At 42.4% G+C, this 24610-nt stretch overlaps 1 protein-coding gene across 1 annotated transcript in view; it reads left to right on the plus strand.

The window, feature by feature from the left end:
* BBOX1 (gamma-butyrobetaine hydroxylase 1) overlaps window positions 1-24610 on the plus strand; it is a 45773-nt gene that overhangs the window by 5866 nt on the left and 15297 nt on the right. The window contains exons 2-4 of the mRNA XM_076343855.1: window positions 1208-1638; window positions 3456-3570; window positions 22325-22523. Coding sequence (XP_076199970.1) covers window positions 1258-1638; window positions 3456-3570; window positions 22325-22523 — 695 coding nt within the window. The 5' untranslated portion in view covers window positions 1208-1257. The remainder of the gene's footprint in view (window positions 1-1207; window positions 1639-3455; window positions 3571-22324; window positions 22524-24610) is intronic.

Consider the following 24610-nt stretch of genomic DNA (forward strand, 5'->3'; position numbering starts at 1 on the left):
AATATTTTTACAGTTAGGAGGAAAACTGAGTTACTTGAATAATGCTTTGGAATTAAGGTAGACGTACACATATATATATTTACATATGTATGTTTGTGTACATATATATAAAAAAAAGGAAAGATATTCAATCTGGATATAAAAGAGGTTTAAGTCTGTACACACAAAACTAGCTGTGGCTTGGACTGCATTGCAAGTGAAGGTTGGTAATTACTGGGTTCCGATGGGACTACTGTGCGCAAACGAGAGAAAGTAGAAATCAATATTCTCATTTGCTATACTCAATCAAATGAAATAAAACCAAAAGGAGACACAAGGGTCCTGTACAACCTAGTTCTAACTTGTAGCAAAGGAAAAAAATAAAAAAAACCCTTCTGACAACTCCAGTAGGTCTTAGTGAGTCAAAATACTGAAACCAATGAGTTTTTTCCTGCGCAAAGACAACTGGGTAGACTTTGGTCCTGGCACGGCATCAATATTTTGCCCTGTGAACTTAAGAACAAAAACAACAGAAAAAGATACTGAATAAATATGCAATATTTGAAATGGTTTAAACACTCTATTAAAAATATATGTAATGATTTATTGTTTCAGGGGGAGGCCAACTATTTTTCTGAATAAGAAAAACATTAGACCAGAACTTCTTTTCTAATTTAAGATTTGGATGCGTCATCTTTCTGCAATACAGTATGCAGCTAGCTTTAAATAAAAGAGTATATCTATAGAAAGCAGCCCGGCTGTGAAAGGAGAAAGGAGCTCTTGCAGAACTCTGTTGCCATAGCTAAAGTCATGTTTACAAGAGATGGATTCTGTGTTCTCTTTTCCATAGTAGCCACAGCAGGAATTAAGGTGTTTGTAATTTAAAGCTTTAGCTTTTGAACATGGTTAGTAGCAGCTCCTGCTTTTGATTTGCGGAACTCATCTTGAGGTGTCTTTTTAAAAGAGACTATTTGTGTGATATGTATTGAACTGACTACGGAAACAAAAGATGGCCAAGATGATGAATCAAACTGAAGCCCTGCTGAACGAAGGGATTTTTTTAATAGATGGGTCTGAATACACCTTCAGCGCCTCAAAAAATGTAAGCGACAGATAATGAATGTTCCTAAAGGTTTAGGCAGGAGGAAGGGAGGGGAGAATCATCTTAAAATGGTCTTTCTGCTATACTGACTCCTTCAGTAACAAACTGCTCTTCGTGGTGTTTTAGGAACTCCACGAAGGCCGCCTCTCTCCGACGATTTCATTAAAGAAGCCAAAATGTGGAGGGCGGTGGCTAACGTCCTGCCGAGGGCCAAAGTCCCCGGAGGCAGGGCGTGCTGCCTGCCGCCGGCGCAGAAGGGCAGGAGCCTCCTCGCCGGGGCCACTCGGCATCGCTGGCGGGGCGCCGCGCCGGGGGTCCGCGCCCGGCTGCTCAGCATGAACCCAGGGATACAGAAGGTGGAAGCTTTGGATGCGGGTCATTTCGTCCGCGTGGAGTGGGAGGACGGGAGCGAGAGCCGCTACCCCTGCGTCTGGCTGAGGGACAACTGCCAGTGTCCCCGCTGCTTCCTGCGCTCGGCCGGGGCGCGCAGGCTGGTCTTCGAGGACCTGGACGTGAACATCGTGGTGAAGGAAATCGCTCTGGCAGGTAGAAAAAAGGTATTTGAAGAAAACCTTCGTTCGCCCTCTCATGAAACTTGTCCAACAATGCTTGTTAATCTGTAAATTAGAGGAGATCCTAGGTTGTACTGTAATTGCAGCTTGTCTATCTGCAAACCCTATCGTGTATTTGCAAAGCTTTTAGGAATAATTGCAATTTGGGGAACTCAGATCTTCCCACCTTTATATGAAACTTCACTTTATAGATGTTATGCAGAGGTGCAGAAACCCAGGCTTCAGTTTTGAGAATATAATTGTGCTTTTTAAAATTCTGCTGTATATTTCTTCATCACCAGATGCTGAAAAGAAAATACAGGCATTCCCCACACATTTAATTACACTTACCCTTTTCTTTCCTCTTTATTCTACAAGAAATGGCTTGAAAATCAGGAAAACAAATGCAAAGTGATGATGACCTTAGTCCATAACAATTTATTAATTGTTATCTATATATGGATTATATCTATAATGATATTATAGATATAATATCTATCTATATAGATATTATAGATAATCCATATATAGATGTACTTATATACGTTATAATCCATAATCATTTTATTAGCTAATTTCCAGTGTGCAAAAGACTTCATCTTAGAGCAAGCACTCAAACCAAAGTTGAACCCAATATTCAGAGTTGGCCTAGTGTCTGTATCTATGTTTGTATCTGCCTATCTACATTAACATTTGTTCATGAAAAAGAGGAGGCTATCGGGCAAGAGAGGACAGGAACTGCCCTCCCTATGAATTTTAATCTTTCCTGCCATAGAAGAACTTAATATATCATTTAGATTTTATAGGTTTTATTAAAAGCAGTACATGGCTTCTTTGATATGCAAACTCATTTCCTTCATTTTACACTTAAAGAGGTTTCAAACATGTTAAAGATGCAGCAGTCAACCCTGCAGCAGCTGGGGCAGCCTCGCTGCAGGGTGAGTTTGCAGAGGCTGGCCCATGCGGGAGCATGGCTCAGCCGCAAGGGTAAGGGTCTGTATTGAGGAATTCTGGGCTCCCAAGTTGATTGTGTGTCACCAAAATTAATGCCATGTAAATTCATGCTTTGAATAGGCAAATGTATTATGATAATAGAGGGATTGTGTACTTCCACTTATACTCAGGAACTGGTGAAAGCACAGCACCAATCCTAAACTGATACTGGTGTTTTACCATCATGTGAACAAGCAGAATTTTGTGAAATGGGAATCAATACCTACTCAACAACCTTGAGAATTTAGCTGAGGGTGTGTGCTGCACTGAGCTCTTTCAGTTCATGACAAGCAAAGTAATATGCTTTCTTTCCATGTTTTTTCCAGGAATTAAAAAACCCAACACCTTTTTAAAGTTAATTTGAAAGAGGGAAGACTTTTCAAAACTAGGAGAGGGATTTCTCTCCTAGCATTTCTTTTTTGCCTTTCTTGTCCTTTTTCTTTTTTAACAAGCTGTCAGCATTTTGGAAGATATTTTTGCTCTCTTCTGAGTTGTGGTGAAGCGCTCTCCCCAGTGATATGTGCCAGCTTCTGTGATTCTCCTCTTTCTGCTAAGTGCAGCTCCCACAGTGAAAGCGGCCCACACAAAACAGCAAATTAGGTCATGGGTTCATGTGAAAATGACCATTTATAAAAGGTGTCAGAATTAGGATGATGTTCAGGTTGGGTTTTCATTACTTGTTTGCCATTATGCCCTAGGGAAAGCATAACTGTGATATTATTGATCTAAACATTACAATTTCTGCAATTTCTAAAGGGTTTTTTGGTTGTTCTAGGTGGTGTTTTTTGAATTTTTTATTTCTAAAATTATCTTTTGTTTTATGTTGGAAGATCTATATTACATGGCCCGATGAACATGCAAGTGAATATGAAGCTGAATGGTTGAAAAAACGATGCTTCTCTGAAGAAGCCAGAGCAGAAATGCAAGAAGATTTATTTTTACCAGGTAGGAGTTAAAACCACATCTATCACGCTTGTTCCAAATGCAAGGGGTCTGACACTGACAGTCCTGGCTAGAGGTCCCTGTGTGAGGACCAGGTCTAACCAGCTGGAGCAATGGCAACCGCTCTTGGTGCTCAGTGCCAGCCTGTGCCTGCACAACAGGAACCCGTGGTTACCCTTTCCCTCTTCTAACCTCTGGACCTGAGAGGAGTTCAACTGGTGGGGCTGCGTTTACTTTCCTAAAAGCCTTTTCTTTCAAGAAAAGGGTTAGTAGGTCTCAAAAATGAGCCTTCTGGACCAGCAGTGGTCTATGTGACAATGCAAATGTGTGTGTGCTGTTTAAATTATTTAAATTTTTATTTTTAGAAAGATTATTTAGAATTGCAAGGGAGTTATAACTGAAATAAAAAATTTTCCCTTTCCATGGCCTTCTGTTAAAAAGTAACTGTGTAGCATAGCAGCGTCTAGTGCTGAAGTTCAGGTTGTGTTTGCTCTGCATCCCATACTTATTGCAGTAGTCGACTGTCTTTTGGTCATGAAGCGTTTTGTGCAACTGGCAGTGTAACATTTACCCGGCACAAATCACTCACCCTTTTGAGTGAATAATTTTAAACCCACTAGGTTTGTCACGATGCACATCATCATTTCTTTGGCAGCCTTTCAGATTGTGAGCATGAAACATGTGAAAACTTGCAAGATTTCTGCTGTTGCTCTTGACAGTGTTCCTGTGAGACCTGCTGTTGCAGAAAGTTGTGGATCTGTATTCAGAGTTAAGACGGTATCCATTAAAACAGGATATTACTTTAGAAAAAAGAAACTAGAGGCAGGCTGATGGTGTGAAACTCAGATCCAGGTATCAGTTTCCTCAGAGATCAGCAAAAGGCAAATCTGCGATTGGTTTATGCTCCTTTTTTGGGTGTTTTTTATTCTAACAAAGAAAAGAAAGTTTGTTTGTTTGGGTTTTTTTCCCTGAAACATGAGAAACGGGAAAATATGTGGCCCTAGGTATCTCGTGCATCTGAGCTTTGCTTGGCACTTTAGGGACAACTGAAGGGGCCAGTTATCTTCCCCAATTTCCGCAGGTCAAATATTCCTTAGCTCCTAGCACCCGTTCTCCTAAACAAAAGTCAGTTCTTAAGATTCAGCCTTTTATATTTGGCGTAAAACTTAAGTGATGAGTAATATTTCCATTCATTTCAGTGGATCGTATAACAGACTCTTCATAGTTCAGAAGGGAACTTTTTCCCCCTAGTGATATAAAAGTTCATGTCTACTGTAGCTTTGGCAAGAATAAACTACACTGTTTACTATTCTGGAGGGTTGAGCATGTTCCCAGGATGACCGTGGTGAAGATGCAAACCTCATTCAGGGAAACGAGGCTTGATTTCTCAGGTAGTCAGAGTTTTTATCTGGAAAAATGAAGATGCTGTGGAAGCTGGCAAGATGTTTTGTAGCCTTTGAGGGGATCAATGTAAATCGAACGTTGCTCTAACTAATGCCCAGGCAAATTAGTCTAGGTCTCTGGTTATGTTTATTAGCAAAGGTATCAGTAACTGAGATGTCAGTATTTCAGATGTAATGCTACTTTTTTCCCCCCATTATGAAGTCTAACTGGTTGTGATTTGCCTTCGTACGCACACATTTACACAGTGCTTGGTCTCAGCATCTAAATACAATGCTTGTTTTGGAGGCCAGTTCTCCCCTCTGCTACCGCTCTTCTCCAGTGGGGCCGTCCAGGTAAAATAAACACCAAAGATATGTTTTATTCTTTGGGCAGTGCTTTTGCAAATTCTGTTTTCCATGGTAGATCCGAAGAAATATGTGTATGAAAGTTACACTAAATAAGGGCCTGCGTTAACTTTGGCTTTGTTTAGTAGTGCCATTCTGCTCTTCCTCATATTCTCAGAGAAGACCTGGCTCATTGTGATGGACAGCTTCTCCCAGCTTTTCTCAGGTTTCAGTTGCAGAAAGGGCTGCGGTTATAAAGCATGTGAGTTTGCTTGCTGGCTGTTTAAGACCTGTTTCTCATTGTGTGTCGGGGTAAGTTTAGAATTCGCTTCCTTCTGGTCAGTGGAGTTACACACTGCAAATTACGTGCCCTTAAGTAGCTAATCATATCCCAGCAGTATAGTATTACAGACGATGACATGGAATGCCAGCCCTGCATGCTGGTTCAACAAATAAAAGAGCAAGCTCACCAGACTGCTGTAGTTAGAGGTTAACCTTCACTGCTGACATTATCACAGCTGTGGCTGCTTTTTTCTTTTTTTTTCTTTCTTTTTTTTGCAAGTGGTTATTTGCTTTTCATGTTGCTTTTATGATGTTTTTTCATCATAATTTCTGATTCAAAAAACTAGATGTCAGACGTGTCAAAGCTGAAAAGAAGAGTAGGTCAGATTTTCATTGCATGATGGAAGTGACTATAAATAGCTCTATGGCAATATGCCAAGTTTCCCCTTTTAAAAACAGTGCCAGATCCTATCTGTGTGGTATGCGAAGTCCACTATTTGTGTACGTCAAGGCTCGTTTCAGCCTAGCTTACAAGATACTTCCAAAAGAGCCAGCTTCTATTTCTCCAGTTCTGATGTCTCAAAGATACTCTTTTTTTTCCCTCCTGTTTACTTGTGTTCTCCCCAACAAATGTCACAGGAGCAATTTACCACCTCGTGAAGCCTCTCTGTAACTTAGGTTTTGTGTGTGGTAGAGGAAGCCTGTGGGAGACACTGAGTACACCAGGTGCTTTCTGGTATCAGGCCTCTCCCTGCGTTGCACTGCATTTGCTGAGGCTCATTTTCCAAGACACTGGCATCCCAACAACAGGGGGTGTGTGTGTGTGAATATTAAATAACATCACAATGATGTTTCCCTATTGGGTGGAGGAGAAGAAGATTCAGCAGAGGTAGTACCTTGTGCTATTTGCATAATTAATATTTTTAACTTTAGGTTAGGTTAAGGTTTTAACCTAAGGTTAAAGGTTTCAGATGATGATGGTCCTTTAAAATGTGATAATATGATATCAGATATATATCCAGCTCCACCAAAGTTTGAATCAGGATGTTAACAGCATCAAGGGTGCTTTCAGTTTCTCTACTAGGTTCTGAGAGATGATAATTTGAGAGGAAGAAGTTAAAAGTTGTTTTTTACTAAAAGAGTTTGGTCATTTGAATTTATTTTGTAGTAATAATTAATAAGAGCTGCCCCCATGAGTTAAGCTGCCATATACATAATCCATAATACAGCAAAAATACATTTGGCCTTCAACAAACGTTAAAATACATATTGTAGACAAAATAATTTTAGATGAAGTAAGTTAGATCTATGATGCCTAGACTTTCTTTCCCACATGACTCCAGTATAGAAGGTTTTGACCAGCACTGTCCCAATCTGCGCAGTAAATGCTGAATAGTTCCAAGTGTTTGCTGATGTATGCACACTGTCTGCAGGAACTGCGCAAAGGCCATCTTCTCATTTTGTACAAGCTCTAATATAGATGGCTTTTTATGACTAACCTGGTATGATCAAGAAATGGGATTCTTTTTTTTTCTTTTCCCACCCCCCCAAATCATTGTTCTGAGATTGAAAGAGGCAGTGACTCATTAATTCTCTCAAAAGCAGTTCATTCTTCCCATATTGAAAAGCGCATAGATCTGGGGTTTTATTAGTCATAATGTAAATGGTCAATAAGGACATGAAATAATTCTACAAGGCCTTTGTTTTTATCCCGTACGAATAGTTCAGCTACATTTGTAAACATAAAGATTTTTAGTTTGGCAACTGCAGCTGTGCTGTGCAACTGAGACCTAAGGCTGCCCAGGCACTAATGGCTCATTCCCATCTTTCTTACCCCTTCAGCTCTTAGAGCTTATGTTCTTAGATTTCTGCTATAGTACAATGAAAACTATATTAACTGTGGTTACGCAGTGGGAAAAAACGTGCTATGCTGACATGATAAAATAATGAAGAACATAAGTGGGATCAATTACCACCAGGGAATACTGGGAAAGAGTACAGTCCCTGTTCAGTGCAGCTTCTTGATAGATTTTCAGGCTGAAGGGGTTTTGTGGATAAAAATGTGAATAAAGTTCCTGTTGTTTGGTATATGGGAGAATAACATGCCCTGTGGGGCACACAATTTTCTAAGTCTTTCATATAGACTTTTTAAAAAATATTGTTAAGTGGAAGAACTTAAATATCTTCACATCACGGGATCTTTTTTGGTTTTATGATGTATGCTTTCCTGTCCCTTTTCCAAAGAATTACGGACCTGCTAATTTGTCAAGTTGTAAAGATTGGACAGCATATAACATTTTCGTGTGGGGCTGAAGAGAAGGAAATCTTTATAAATCCTGCTTATTTTAGTGTAGACCTATTACTTGTCTCTCTGCTGCTACTGTTGTACTTACCGGGCTGTGATGGTCTCTGGGACCAGTCAGGAGAGGAAGTCCTTCACTGCTTTTCATACAAATATGAGTTGTTTAAAAGTAGTTCATGTGTATGTCAGACATAAGTGTTAAAAATTAGACCCACAGATCTATTGCAGCTACTAGAAGGATTAAAACTGGCACCAGTATACTTGAATTAAGCTTTAAGACCTCTCTGAAAAAAAAAAAAAAAGTACTGCTATATAAAGCATGAAGACTAAAAAGCCACCATATAATCTATTCTCTGCAACTTACTATATGCACATGGTATAAGTAATCATCTGATAGTCAACTGCAGAAAGCCAGTATGATTGTCAGCCAATTTCCTCTTTGCTAATAGTAAAACCATTTATTATGCATACAGCCTTGAGCTGATATTTAATATTGCTGCAAATGAATCACTTTATTTTAGTCATGGCTCTAAAATTTTTTTCCGCTTCTTTCTGTTCATGGAGATTATGCCTTTCTAATATTTTGAAAGGTTTACGCAGTGTTGTAAAGACAGTGGTTTGGCTTGTGCTCTAAGTATGCAAGTTTGTTCTTTGATTGCTTTTCATAATTTTCTTTGGCATATTTAGTATTAAATGAAGTGGTCACATTCATACTCTTAGCATAAAGCATTTGACCCTGTTGCACATAAAATTTTCATGAATGTGCTACGGAAATGTGTCATCTTTAAAAAATAGTCAAAGAGTAGCTATAATGGTTTACCATCAAGACAGAATGATATATCAAGACAGATTTTGCAAAGGTCTGTGCTTTATGCAATACTGTTCCTTATTTTCATCTGTGACTATGATGGAAAAGAATAGCCACATTAAATTTGCAGATGACACCAACCAGGGGTTGACTGGAAATGTGTTGAAGGACCAGGGTTACAATTCTGAATGACCTTGACAAATAGGAGAAATAGTAAAAACATTAAAAAAATGCTTTAATGGGTCAGGTGACTAGTTCACCTAGCCTAATACTCAGTCTCCAGCAGCAATGTAGTAAAAGCGCGTGAGCCAAGCCACTCTCCCTTTCCTTCGTATTTCTTCAGCATCCACAGTCATTGCGTCAGGGTTTCCCGTAGGATACTGCAGCTCGGCAGCTCTTTGAGTGCAAGGTGGGAAAATAACCACCCGGGTTGGGTGTTTATTACACCCGAGCCTGTGTTGGCAGACTGGTTTGGGATCAAGGCACACATTGCTTTCAACTGAGTCCAAAGAGAAGTCTAACCTGCAGAAGAGATTACGTAGTCCTTCTGCTCCATTTGATGGAGTCAGGCTCCCATAGCGTGTATCATTTCTGAGCACCACACATCAAGAAAGACTACAAAGTGCTCACTGGAAAGCACCGTGCATGATTGGTGGTCTAGAAGCATCAAATAAATCAAGTGCGGGGTAGAGGGAGAGAGAGAAGGAACCGTTTGTTTTCCATGTTCATGGTAGATACGTCACTGTACATATGTGAACAGATTTTCTTAACGCTGTTCAGAATAGGTAAAATTTGAGCTCAGACAAACTATGAAAAGTTTCAAATTAAAAGGAAGATTTTAAGACATGAAGTGAGGGCGTGTTTTTAATAGCAATAACCTTACAAGCTGCACTGGGTTTTTTTTCCTCCCAGATACCAACTGCTGCAGCATTCCATACGTTTCCCAAGATTAGTAATACTTGGAGCTGTACACAATGCGTTTTCAGCTTTTGGCGTATTTACCACAGTGTCATTACAGAGTACATTGGCAAATGTCAGGGGGGAAAGGTTGCTCCTGCAGTAGCTCAAAGACTAAGCTCTTGGCTGCATTAAGATGCCACTGAAGGGCTGGGAACTTGGAACCTTTCTTCTCTGAAACATGAGGTAGGATTTATAAGCATTCGTGTACCAGCCTGCACCTTTAAAAAGAAAAACAAACCCAAACCACTAAGGATGCTGGCTGCACTTGTCACTGGAAGTGAATTAATGTGAGAGAACTGGAACTTTGAGGAGAGAGTTTATAGCCTTGCCAGGCAGGATTTAACTATATTTACCACTTTCCGTCTTTGTTTGGTTTTGGGGGTTTTTTAATACAAAGTAGTCAAACATCGAAAAAAAGCCTAAGAAGCTGCTTTACTTGAACCATTTCTCAGTTTTAGCAGCTGCCTGGAGAACATCAGTGAACAGTTCAGTTTCCTTGAAATTTTGCAATTTCCACATCATAGCGGTACTGTAGAGGTTAAACATCTCTTCAGTCAGTAGGCAGTGTTGACTCCTGAATACACTGCAGAGTCTGGGAAAGGATAAACTCCCAGTACCTTAGCGGGATTCACATCATTGATAGTTTTTACACAGAGAAAAGATTGCTCTTGCAGGTTACTTACAGAAACATTTTGAATTTAGCTTTTGTCTCCCTCGGCTCCATAGAGTTGGAGATGTGAGGCCAGATGACGGCCTCCGCTGCAGGGGGTCTGGCTGGGAGGAAGACCAAATGGGTTGCTGTTCCTTGCATGTTCTCCACAGGTCAGCTATAAGGGTTGGCAGATTTGTTATACCTAAATCAAGGACAGTCCCAGACAGGTATGCTGAGCGTGCGCTGCTTTGCAGTGCTGTGGCAAAGCAGGCGTTTGCAACAAAAGCCAAAACCACCCCAAAACCCAACACCACAGCTCATGTCCACTGGCTGCAGAAGGGTCAGCCCGTATTAGGTGGAACTTCTAGCAAGCACAGTAGGAATCGGGAATTTGAACAAAAGGACTCTACAGCCCATGTACTCGGGAAAGCCTGGAGCTCCTGGAGCTGCACTTAAATTCCGGGTGCATATATTTATTTCCCAAAGTGGGGAAAAATCTGTTGGTATATTCCTTGAAATACTAATATACCTCTACTCCTTGTTTTATATAAGGAAGATTAGGAAAATATTTATTAGCGAGGCAGCAAGAAAGGCTATGAAGGAAAAGTTGAAACTTAAAACGTTCCATTAGTTTTCACATGGTTATTTACCTGCACCAACACTGAAGCTTAAATTTGTCTTTCAAAGGATATTCTTGGCAGTTCACACAGCATACCTAGAGCTATTTTAATTTCATCACTTTTAATAGAGAAAAAGGAAAACATTCTTATTTTATTTTTTCCCCATCTTTCAAGTGTGTGAAAGGATGTATGTTGAGTTAAACACACTGGAGCAGTGAGTAGCAGGCCATGGAGTGGTCTCAAAGAGGAATTTAATGAGGTGAGATTATATCTCTCCTCAAGGATTGCGCTTTTTTCGTTTTGTGAACATGTTGTGAAATTCAACAGCTTGTCAATCATACTACAGCTTCTTTGAAACACAGGCTAGAGTATAAAAGATGGTCTATGTGGATAGCTTATATTTGGGCACGTGCGTTGTGTTTCTTGGACAGTCTCTAACTAGTCTTGGCCAAAGGGGAGAGGAATACTAGTGGCTGGAAATTTGCAGACTTTGCAACTGTTGAAAAATGTTGTAACTATGTAGTGTCTGGGTTCGCTTTTTTATGAGCACGTTGCATTTTGTACTTGCTACCTGTAGCTAGAGAGAGGGAAAAAAAAACCCACCCAAACCTGGCCCTTTACATCTCTTTGCAGTGCAGCATGTCCCTCAGTCACCAGGTGAAATCCCCCAGAGCTCCCATTCTGAAAGCTGCTTGGAATATGTAATAGTTGTTATTGGTCCTGTCCGTTGAAGGGATGTTGGAATAAAGAGAGGTATAGGTGTTTTATAAATGATGCCATCTGCATTTTTCAAACGTTTATGGTCTCATTTCTAGTATGTAATCTCTGTGATTGATGATTGGACAAGTTAACTGAATCTTAGCTAAAATATCAAGTAAGCTAGATGTGATTTAAACAAAACAATTATTCTATGAAATAGATAAAAACTTTTCATGCTTTATTATGCACTCTCTTAAGAATAAGCAGCTTCAGACTAAATACATGAAAGCAAGGGAAACCAGTTATATCTTTACTGTAAGAATAAGAGCTCTGATTCAACATTTAAGAGAATGTTTGACTTAAAACACTAATGTTCTGAGTTTTGCAAAAAAACTAGAATCAATGTAAAATTTATGCAAAAAAAGAAGTAAGAAATAGCATCTTTGTCCTGTTTACCTGTTACTGTGCAACGCCTTTGGTTTGAACGTGTGTGTGTGTTTATTTGTGCATACAAACCAGTAAACTGGCAAACTTATGAGGTATTACAAGTGGAAATCAGTGAGAAGAGAGCAAGGAGGCAGGCGGTGTTGTATTCGGGGAGTATAAATCTGAAATAGGTCTTTCATACAGAAGAGAAGGTAATTATCCCACATCTATTTCTGTGTGTTACAGTAACTTCGAAGGGCAGGTGTATCTGTCCAAATGGTCTTTTGTATCTGCCACCAGCACTGCTTTTCGGATGAAGTGAGTAGATCACACCTCATGTCCTCGTTCTGCAAGTTAACATGTACCATTATTAATACCCCACAAAAAGCCTGAAATATGTAAGACCCACAGTTGCTACCAAAGAGCCTGGAGAATTGAAATCACCCGGGTTATTTTGCTTCTGAAATCAGCTGAGCCACAGCAGCTGACAGCTCCGAGATCGGCGGTCGCACGCTGCCGCTTCATGGTACCACAGCCAGCCCGGCTGAAATCAGTGGAGGGGACAGAGTGCTGTCGTGGTGGGGGGTTATAAAGGCTTGCATGCTCTCTGTTCAACGATAAAATGATTTTTGCCTGTGAATTAGAATTGAATACACTGTGTGAACGTTTTGGGTGGTAGCAGGTGGTGTGTGAGGTGGGAGCAGGGCAGAGGCCCATCGAGCGGCTGGTGCTGGGGGTACGGCTGTGCAGAGCCCAGGGGCTCAGCAGCTGGTAGCTCTCTGGGCCTGGGCCATCCCTCCCCTCAGCACCTTCTGCTCTAGACACCCCTCGGGAAATAAATTACACTGCTCCCCGGGCAGAGTGTTTTCACCCCCAGAGATGATGTGAGAGGGGTCGCTGATCGTGTCTCAGTGCAAGGCACCTGCTGGCGGTTTCTGGCCATTTATACAAAAGGGGAAAAAAAAGAGTCTGCGGTCTGATTATTCAGGTAGAAGAGCCTCGGTGTTTTCTGGAGCTCTCTCACTTTGCTTTCAGCTGCCAGTGGCAGGCTGCTGTCACTAAACTATTAACTCTTGTTGCCAAGCGGGTAGCCCAGCTCCCCTTACTTGGCTGCAGTTTCCTCTGCAGCCAGCAGCAGTTTTCACTCAGTCTCCGGACCCACCTTCTTTTACCACCCAGACCCCACTTCAGTTTCCCTGAGTTTTTCCCCATGTCACGCATCTCTCTCTCCTCCCTGACAGCTGCTCCCACCGTAGAGATAGAGGTTCTAAACAGAGAGCACGGGAAGGGCTCAGCTCATCTTTCCTTCTCGTCTCTCTCCCCAGATCGCTGCATCCGCGGGCAACCTCCTGCAGCGGCTTGTCGGCTGCCTGGGCAGCACAGAGGTGGGGACACTTTCAGCTGTGAGACTGTAGGAAGGTCTGTTACCAAGTCTCCTCGTGGGCTTGTACCTCAACAAGCTTGGGGTGGAGAGGGATTCACCAAAACGTACTTCTGACATCGCTTCAGTCACCAAAATTAGAGGAATTAGAGCCTTTGCTGGATTTTTTTCAAACATGAGCAAAAAGCGTGCTCCCATGCTCAGTTTTATTCCAAGATGCAGCCGATCCTTTTGACTGACTGTTCTCATGAATTCAATATAAGGGAACCTTCGGCATAAAAAAAAGTCATCCAAAAGATTATATTTTGCTGAAGTTATAAGCATTAAAAACAGAGTTTTACAATAGAAAAAATGATTTCTGAGGAAATCTTAGTACCACTTATTATTAACAACTCTTCCAATATTATAGCTACTGGTATGTGTGGTGTGTGTATGTGCTATCATAAATACACATAGATAAACAGTAGTGCAAATACAAGGGAGAAAACAATTACTGATGATGCTTTCTAGCAAGGCAGCTTAATAAAAGTTATATCTTGACCTAAGATTCATTTACACTAGTAAACCTGTAGTCGTTTCAGTTTTAATGTACTAACAATGCTTACAAATGCAATTTGTAACAATAAAATCTCTACCAAGTCCCTGGAGCAGCTTTCTTTCAGGTGCACAGGAGATCAGTTCACTTGGCTTTAAACCCTGTACCTATTTCAAAATCCCCATGAATAAACAAATAAACAGAAGACCAGGGTGGGTTCAGCGGTTCAGGGACACCGTGCGGTATTTTAGGATGTTCTTCTCTGGAATCCTTTCAGCTGCCGAAGAAAATCACTATTAGTCGTAAAGTACCTAATGTGATCCACAGCTGTGGATTCCAGTGTCCTCTGCCAGTAGCGCAGGCAAATTAAATTTAAGTTAACTGCATTAACAACTGGCAGACTCCAGAAAGTGTCCTGGTGAGAAGCTGGGCTTTGGGCTCCATGATTAATTTCCTGCCTTTTCGCTTTCTGTCTACGTTATGGATCCCTCGAGTTCTTGGCTGAATGCACTGGAGCCATTAAAACTTAGGTGATATCTGTTTCAGTGTTGTCTAGCAAAATTGGTCCTGGCAGGACTAATCTGGGGGAAAAAAATGGGGGAAAAGAAGAATTCTTGATTATTTTAACAAAGTGATCTTGGCCTATGAATATTGAGGCCAAAATAAAGAATCACAGGGTTTAGTTGTTATTATGTGGTTTTGCCTGCACTAATGAATGGCTACAGCACTACCTTTTATTGAAGGAAATGAATTTGATTTTGCAAATGTCTTGAAAAAATCTTAAAATATACCCGACTGTAGTAGTTTTAAACAGATGGTTAACAAAGAGGTTCTTCCTGCAGCATCCCGATTTGTCCTAGCTTCTCCACGTGGACAAACCACTCTATCAATCAGTAGCGTTTTTCGAAATCTCTTGTATGCTGCTGGTATGGTATGAAATGATTTGAGTTTGTGCAAAATTATGTGTGGAATAATGGAAAGTATTAATATTGAGCTGATGCTCAGTTATCCATCAGTCTGGGGAAATCAGCGACACGTCCCGTCACTTAGGAAGAACAATCATATTTTTATTATAGCTCTTTTCAAACTTCAGAATATTCTGAAATCAACAGGCAAGAGACGTCCCAGAGGACTGGATGTTTGAGATTAGAATTACACAATTTTTGAAGCGCACAGATGGTGCTATATTTGGCCTTGTTTCCTATGAGTCTGCTAATTTTACGTGGAAATTACTTTCCTCATCTGTGTTTTGCAATGGTCCTCCTAGATCCCTCACCCAAGCTCTGGAGCGTGCTCGATGTGAAAGGAATATTTGGACAATTTCGCTGCCAAATTGAAAAAAATGTCTGGGGAGCATCTGCAAGGTGTTATTTTCTAAAGCTGTAAGCATCGGCCAAACTTGACGAGTTTCACACGAATGGCAAATGTATATTCCTAACACGTGAACAACTTATTTGCCAAATTTGACACTCAAAAGACCGAAAGCACTAAAACTTCTCCTCTAAGCCGATGTAGAAATTTTGACTTGGCTACACTACTCATTTTTTCACTGGTCTAGGCTTTTGATCCGTTTTTGTTGTTGTGGAAGCTCTCCCAAAATTATTTTCGGCAGATACTGCCATGGAAAACCTCAGCCCAAACGGTTCAAGTTTACCCAAGTTACAGGCAAGTGAAACGCTCCTATAGAGAGGTGTGAGGCCGCGCCAGTGGTAGAGAGCTGCTCAGCTGCGCTCGCTGCTGAAAAATGCTTCATGTACCTGGGCAAGGGAAACTGAAACCACTGGCCTCAGGCTATTGAGCAAGCTTCTTCACAAAGCTCTACCAGAAGTTTTAATTGTCATTTTCCTCTAACGTACTCCGTATGTCTCATGCACGTTTTTGAGCCGTATGGGTAAGACTCAGGCTTTTGGTATGGAAAGGTGATGGAGGGAAAAGAGCCATAGCTGTCCACTGAGGAAGTCCTGGATATCTCCAATCGCAGTCTCAGAGAGAACCATTTGGCACTCAGCCATGCGGAGAATCACAATCTTCATTCTTCCCTGTATACATCTTTCTTTGGCCATTAAAATAAAATGCCCTTGGTTTCAGAAGGGACAACCTTTAGTTAAGAGTTAAAAATCATTTTAAGCAGGGGAAAAGTTTCACACACTTCACAGTTCTCGTTGAAAATTATTGTAAGCCTGGCTTTATTATTTTTTGTGCTGGTACATACAGAATTTTTGAATGTTCTTGGCCCTGGTCTGCTTGCCACCAAAATGGATGTGTTTTTTTTTTTTTTCTTGTTGGTGGTTTTTGTGTTTTTCCATGGGATGATGCTGATCATGTTCAGCAATGTAGTTCGGGGGGGGGGGGAGCTAAGTCAAACAGAGACTGTCACAAAGCCTACACCTTATTGCTGAAAGGCTGCCCGTGTCCAGTGGCTGGCTGAGACTGCCAGGCTGGGGCGGGAACACCCACCACCACCACCACCACCACACCCCCCCCCCCGTATTTACTTGCATTAAAAACCGTGGACAGATTAAATCCTAAAAATTCCAGTATAAATAATAATACCATTCCGAGGGAGAAGGCATCAGATGACCCCAGTGTGGTCCCCAGAGAAGAAGGTTGACCTCAAGTAACCCCGTGGGCTAATTGGTTGACCTCAGATGACCCCAGCATAGTCCCCAGAGAGGGAGTTTGACCTCAAGTAACCCCCTGTGCTAATTGGTTGACCTCAGGTGACCCCCAGAGTGGTCCCCAGAGAGAGGGGTTGCCCTCAAGTAACCCCACAGGCTAATTGGTTGACCTCAGGTGACCCCAGAGTGGTCCCCAGAGAGGGAGTTTGACCTCAAGTAACCCTGTGTGCTAATTGGTTGACCTCAGGTGACCCCAGAGTGGTCCCCAGAGAGAGGGGTTAACCTCAAGTAACCCCATGGGCTAATTGGTTGACCTCAGGTGACCCCCCACCCAGAATGGTCATTAGAGAGGGACCTTGACCTCAGGTGACCCTGGCATGGTCCCCAGAGAAGAAGGTTGACCTCAAGTAACCCCATGAGCTACTTGGTTGACCTCAGATGACCCCAGAATGGTCCCAAAGCATGAGGTTTGACCTCAAGTAACCCCACAGGCTAATTGGTTGACCTCAGATGACCCCAGCATAGTCCCCAGAGAGGGAGTTTGACCTCAAGTAACCCCACAGGCTAATTGGTTGACCTCAGGTGACCCCAGAGTGGTCCCCAGAGAGAGGGGTTGACCTCAAGTAACCCCATGGGCTAATTGGTTGACCTCAGGTGACCCCAGCATAGTCCCCAGAGAAGAAGGTTGACCTCAAGTAACCCTGTGTGCTAATTGGTTGACCTCAGGTGACCCCCCCTACCCAGAATGGTCATTAGAGAGGGACCTTGACCTCAGGTGACCCCGGCATGGTCCCCAGAGAAGAAGGTTGACCTCAAGTAACCCCATGAGCTACTTGGTTGACCTCAGATGACCCCAGCATAGTCCCCAGAGAGGGGGTTGACCTCACGTAACCCCGTGGGCTAATTGGTTGACCTCAGGTGACCCCAGAATGATCCCAAAGCATGAGGTTTGACCTCAGGTAACCCCACAGGCTAATTGGTTGACCTCAGGTGACCCCAGCATGGACCTCAGAGAGGGGGTTTGACCTCAAGTAACCCCATGTGCTAATCAGTTGACCTCAGGTGACCCCACCCAGAATGGTCATTAGAGAGGGACCTTGACCTCAGGTGACCCCGGCATGGTCCCCAGAGAAGAAGGTTGACCTCAAGTAACCCCACAGGCTGATTGGTTGCCCTCAGATGGCCCCTATTGTGGTTCCCAGAACTTGAACTTGTTCATCTGTAACGATTTATTCTTTTCTTTTATGTGTCACGTCAAGGAACCTGTTTATTAACTTGGTCTGTCGCGTCTTCAATAGTCTGGTTGCTGCAGCGGCTGCAGCGCAAGTCCCCCACTCACCCTTGGATGCCTGGTGGTTTTGTTTTCCTGTCTCCACCCTTAGCTGTTGGTGACCAGCTCACTGGGACCAACCCCCCGAGAGGCCATCGCCGTGCCCGCCCCCTCAGCCTCGGTTATGCCCGTGGCCCGCTTCTGCCAGCGCCTCTCGGCAGGAGCTCTGCCCTCCCGCTGCTCCATTTGGAGCAGAAAGAGCAAAGAGTGCCAGCTCGCTCTTTTCGGTCTGGTACAACTGAATCTCTGTGTGCGTCTGTCCACACGTACCTTTACCCTTGCGTTCAGCAGTTACAGATTTGGTGATAACGTTTACAAGACATCAGCACAGTTTGAAACTTCAAAACCACGCTCTACTGGATTGACAGCCATTAACAGTACACATGGCCAAGGATTAGGCCTTAATCACCATCAACACACAGGTAAACAATTGGTGCTTAACAAGCTCGTCCTAAATTAGCCCTGAGTATAAAAGAGCAGAGAGCTGGTAGCTGGGGTTAGCAGTTGTGCCTTGAGATGGGTGCTGTGGTTTGTGCGGCTTTTAAGGTGAGGGTGGAAGAGTACTTTTGGGTGAGGGAAGCCAGACCTGGAGTAGGATACCATCTTCTTCTTTCTTGTTTTTTTTTCCTCGTTGCTTGTTGGTGCTTGATTCTTCTCCTTCGTCCTTTGAGAGGATGGGGGACAGCACACCTCCTCTTGACTGGCTTGTTTCAGTTCTTACAGCCAGGACTTGTTTTGTGGGTTGTTTTTTTTTCCAGCATGTTTCCCGTTGGGAAATGTCCTGTGGTGTTACTTTGCCTTCACCCATTATCTTCTCTACCTGCTGTACACGTGGGGTTTTTGATCTCTTTCACACTTTACTTCTTGTATTTGTTTCCTACATTTCACATGTGCAGTTGTCTTCCTCTTTGTGCTTATTTACTCTATGTTTTTTCTTAGCTATTTCATCAAATGCCAATTGCTGATTTTGCTGTTGGAATTTATACCATGCTATAAAAAGCTTACGCACGGTCACTGGTTACATTATCTTAGTGTGCCTATGTCTGTGTTTAAGGCAAGCCTTATAACTTGCTTAACTTGCTTCTAATTTTTGTGTGCGACAGGCCACCACTTTGGCTACCTTGCTCTGCGGTTGGTGGCCGTTCAGCCACAGTGGTGAACGTCCCTGTTGGACTCCTCTTGAAGGACTATGTGTTTACTTGAGGGAAAACGTCAAGAAAATATCATCCTGGGGAGGTTGCCAAGACTTACTCTAGACATGTGTGCCCTGAGACATGAGTAACCGGGTAGGCTTTCCCCCAGCAGGTTCCCAAGACTTACTTCAGTTATGTATGTCCCCAGACATGAATAATTGGACAGGCTTTCCCCCATTAGCTGCCATCTGCTGTTGTGGACCACAAGAAGTGGAGAGCAGCTGTTGTCTTTTCCTGAACCCTCTCTTGAAAGGAGGGCTCCAGCAGCACCCGTCGACCTGAAGGGTTGCTCTCCTGCATAATGCTTCTCCTCTCTGGGCCAGAGCCCAAACACCTCTGCAAGTGTCGCAGGAGCTGGTGAGGCCTGGGCTGGTGGAACAGGTTGCCTGCACTTCTCTCCTGGCTGCACTCTGAACTCCTAAGGGGAGTTGTGGGACTTGGCTCGCCCTTGGGTGAGCGTGGGCACGTTCCCTTACCGTTTGCCAAGAGCCATCCAAAGTCCTGAAAATGAAGAGCAGTGAGAGACAAGTTCTAAATCCTTCATCTCTGTGTGTCTGTATCTCACGTGGAGAAAGGTGAATGTTGCCTGAAATTCGGAGGAATGAAGTGGAAGGCATGGGACTTCTGTCCTGGGACAGAAAGGAGTCGGGAAAGGAAAAGGTATTTTTAGGTGTATGTGAAGGGACTGCCTAGCTCTGTAAACATTTGAGCCATTCCTATGGCTCACACTGGAACTGAGAGTGCCTCCAACACAGGCTAAGACAACCTACTCGTCATTAGACCCGCAGATAGGAATTCCTTCTTACCTTTGTATTCAAGATCTTCTGAGAGAGAGAAAATCCCAGTCTTGACATCTCTATGCGAGTCAAGGCCTCAAAATCTAAGGTTGCCTCCTGGAGAAGGAAGGAAATGCACAGGAAAGAGGACACAAAATAAACAAAGAAGAAGAAAAATAAAAGCAAGAAATAATCAATAACTGCACAGCCCAGAATCTGACTGGGGCAGCTAGAGTCCAGGTGCACTCACGCCTTAATCCCAGACACAGGGTTTTTGGCAAAGCAGAGCAAAAATACTTGCTGGGAAGACAGGGCTAGTTAGCCTCAGCTGAATTCCTGAGGCCCTCTCCCTCTGCTTGGTGGCAGCCGTCCTCCTCACATCTAGTGCAGCAGTTCAGAGGACACTGGTTTTGGTTGCCAGCGCGCACCCAAGTGACCTGCAGTGACACACCAGGAGTTACAGGCAGAGTGTGCTCCTGGAGATCAGAGGGGACAACCAAGGGCTTTGCCCTAAGACCTTGGCTACAGTAGTTGAAGTTGTGGCTAAATCATCACCTTGCCTTCAGTGGTGACCAGATGCCAAAATCAATGCTCAAGGAGTTGTGTATTCTCCTCTGGAGAAGCCTAATCAGGTGAGGGATGTATCCTGGCACTTAAAGTAAGCAGAGCAGGACTTACGCTGCGAGCAGTCACTGTGCCTTCCCGTGGCGTGCCTGGGGGCTTCGTGTCCGTCTACCTGGCTAGACATGTAACAAGCCTTTCCTTTTCCAGGTGCAGCCTCCAGCACTGTAATCCAGATCAAAATTTTAAGTGTGTACAGTTTTGATGAATGCAGAATACTGTAGGCATAACTTTTAGAACTTACTCATGTTGGAAGATGAGATTTGGATTGTGTAGCCCTTCATAACATGAAAAATCTGCCTAGATTTTTTCATATCTAATTATTACTTTATTTTGTCACTGTATGTTTATGCTCATCTCTTCTGTAGAGTATCTTTACAAATGAATATGAGGCCATGTTGTCTGACACCAGAGTACATTCTTCCTCAGAAAATAACACAGTTAAGAGAAAACAATTGGTTTTGTTTTCTAGTTATGATCCAGTATTTTAGTTTTATTTCCTCTCTCTGTATTAGGTGATATCTATTTGGTAACTCTCCAACTCAACCAGAATGTGATTGCTTTGGGATAGGTTATGAGACTTTTAAAAAGCATTATTAAATCAAAACCAATAACCATTATAGAACTGTGATACTAGAAAATAGTAATAAGAATTGGTCATGCATTAAAAATCCCCATCTATAGACACAGGGATAGATATACTGTTAAAGGTACAGATTTAGCAGTATTTGGGCAGCTGTAAATACATAAGAGGATGAGGTTAAGCAGCATTTAATTTTAAAGCTGCACAGATTTGCGCTACTTTTAAAGCTTTGGATGATGTGCCATGCGGCTGCCGCTGGTTTGAGGCGACAAAAAGAAAGAAGAGGGGAGCAGCCAAAGGTCTGAAGGAAAGCCGGGCTCCAAAGCCCTTTCTGTTCTGCCTGCAAGTCTATACCTGCTTCTAACAAATGGCTGCAGGTTTCCACCTTTTATATCACAAGGTCTGTTCAACAAGCAAATGTCTGATTATGGTATAGCAGTTCTAACGCTCTTCTATTGTCATATGCTTTTATAATCAATTTTGTTTGAGAACGGGCATGACATCACTTCGTGCTCATCGCTCAAGTTTTCCATCATTTTCGTTACCTTCTGGCAGTGCTTGGATTTGTTACATCTTGGGCTCTCATTTGCATCCTCCTGAAATAAGATAAATGCTCACAAAAAAATCTGCAGAGGAAAAGACAAGGAATTACACCACCCTACAGAATTTAACGTAACTGGATATGATTTCATGAAGACAAATCTACAAAAGAAAATTGATTCGTCACTTATGCAATTGATGTAGTTACTCTGTTTCTAAGCTGTTATATTGATGTGTGTCTTCTCCTGTTCCTTCATCAGGAATATAATCTTTTCATTATTATATATCCATACAATAACACCTCTGAGGGAGATCTCACGGTGCTCCATGCTATTTTACCCTAGACGAGAAACTTTCAAAGCAGTCTCAGTTTCAAATATTCACTCTTGTGGTTCACCAGTACAGACAGAAAAAGGAATATGCACATTTCTGATGTACTGCTAACAATAAAATATCTCTTTCAAATGGTCTTTTATTCAACTTCTGATTTAAATTTTTTTTAACTGCAAGGTTTTGTTGAATTTCATCATAAAGACTGCTTGTTATCCATGCAAACTCGGGGACCCAGTTTCAGGTGGTTGACTGTGGGATTGAGGGCGTATTCACAAATGCATAGAAATCCCATTAACTTCACACTTTGACTATGTCCTGAGCTTTGATACTAAAACAGCTAAGCTCTTGTTTCTCTATTTCTTCCCTTTCAGAACGACAGTACTGGGGCTCAGACCTGCAGCTTCCCAAAATACCTTTTGAAGAAATCATGTACAATGATGAAAGCGCGTACAAGTGGCTGTGCACCCTAAAGAAAGTAGGAATCGTGCTACTAACAGGAGCTGCTACTAGGCAGGGAGAGTTGGTTAAACTTGGCCACAGGATTGGGTTCCTGCGTCTCACTTTTTATGGGTGAGTTTGGTTTTTAATATCTTTGCTTTGCCGGCTATGTAATCACTTCTAATGTATTTCACTTCGGCTTGCTGGACCCCTTTTGTGCATTAACTAACTTATTAAACCAAGGTGAAATTTTTTCTTCTCTGCATGTTAGCAAATGTGGTGTCAATTAACATTCTGTATGAGAGGATTGCTTTGCTATCACAGGCAGGGTATGTAAAGAGCAGCAGCTATAACATTAACTGCTGAGAGAAAGAAAAATGCCTGAAAACAGATGATGTCAAATAAAAGATAACCACAAGATAGCCGTACTTACCTATACCATGGACAAAATCAAAAGTCCTAATCCAGTCGCCTTCTGAATAGAGGAAGTTATCTGTACTGAAACTTTTTCTTAGCCTGATTTTGAGTCATGGAAATAGGTAAGACTTAGATGATGTTATTGTGTCTCACATCACGGAGAAGATGGGCAGAGTACCCATTTCCCTGCTTTCAACTGTCTGCTCTGGAAAGCCACAACCAGTCCCAGCAAACATTTTCTTAAAACTGCTTTTTTGCAAAAATAAGAGCTCAGCCTGCAGGAGTGCAAGCAGGAACTTGTAAATCATCCTTTTGATGCCAAGACCTGGTAAACTGAACCTCTACCTCCTCAAGCAACTACTAGGCGAGTAAACAAATGATGATGGTAGCTCATGTCTTGCTGAGCTGAGTCAGTGACCTCCATCTAGCCAAGTAAAGGAGCAGCATTATTAGCTAACATATTGCCCTGTCCCTCACCCCTAGCTGTTGGTATAATTTTTTACAATACTGTCCTGGTTTTGGCTGGGATAGAGTCAATTTTCTTCCTAGTAGCTGGCACAGTGCTGTGTTTTGGATCTAGGATGAGAATAATGTTGATAACACACCGATGGTTTAGTTGTTGCTGAGCAGTGCTTACACTAGTCAAGGACTTTTCAGCTTCCCATGCCCTGCCAGCGAGAAGCTGGGAGGGGGCACAGCCAGGACAGCTGACCCAAACTGGCCCAAGGGACATTCCATACCATGTGACGTCATGCTCAGTATATAAACTGGGGGGGGTTGGCTGGGGAACAGCGACTGCTGCTCGGGGACGGGCTGGGCATTGGTCGGCGGGTGGTGAGCAATGGCATTGTGCATCACTTATTTTGTATATTCTTTTTTCATGATTATTATTATTTTCCCTTTCTCTTCTGTCCTATTAAACTGTCTTTGTCTCAACCCATGAATTTCACTTCCTCTCCCCCATCCCACTGGGGTGGGGGAGGAGTGAGCGAACGGCTGTGTGGTGTTTAGCTGCCTGCCGGGTTAAACCACAACAAATGTATATATAAAAAAAAACCCCATTACTTGGATGTGTGCTTATTCTTAAAAAAAATAATTGACAAAACCAGATAGTAACATTTAAACATAATTATGATTTCTTGGCACCTGAATAGCCACCAAAACTAGAACATTCAGGGTTTCCCATCTGAAAAGGTCCCTTCTCACCCATAATAGAATAAAAGATAATAAAAATTATGGCAAGAGTTCTCCTTCACTTGGATTTACCTCTAGTTCAGAGAATAAGCAAACAAACATGTGGGCAATAACCAGTGTCTCTTCCTTTGTCTAAAAAAAAAAAAAAGGCAAAAATAAATAGAAGTGAGGAAAAAATTTCAACCTTGGCCAGAAAGACCACATTCCCTCAAGACTGCAAGTCAGAAGGAAAGATTTTCTGTCCCTCAACACTCCCGTGTGAAGGCACATATGAGCCCTGCTGGAATATGCAATGCGGGCGAGTTTGGTAAAAGCGGCACTGTGATACCGGGAAAAATACATTAACTCAGAATGTTAATTGTGAGGTGAAGGGCAGGAAGGTGAACAAAAGATCCCTTCTTCAAGCTATGATGCTTATTAAGACTTATCATTACATCTTCATTTTGCAAGTATCGTTCCATCATCAGCTATGGAAAAAGACGTCATTGATGCTGCTGGCTTTTAGATTTAGTGAACAATTTCTAAGAGGCAGAGAAATAGCTATTGTGACACACTAGCAACTTCTAGCAGTGTATAAGTTGCTTCTGACCCAATCTCTGTCCTTCATT

Source organism: Aptenodytes patagonicus, chromosome 7 (genome assembly GCF_965638725.1).
Source record: "Aptenodytes patagonicus chromosome 7, bAptPat1.pri.cur, whole genome shotgun sequence".
Taxonomy (NCBI): domain Eukaryota; kingdom Metazoa; phylum Chordata; class Aves; order Sphenisciformes; family Spheniscidae; genus Aptenodytes; species Aptenodytes patagonicus.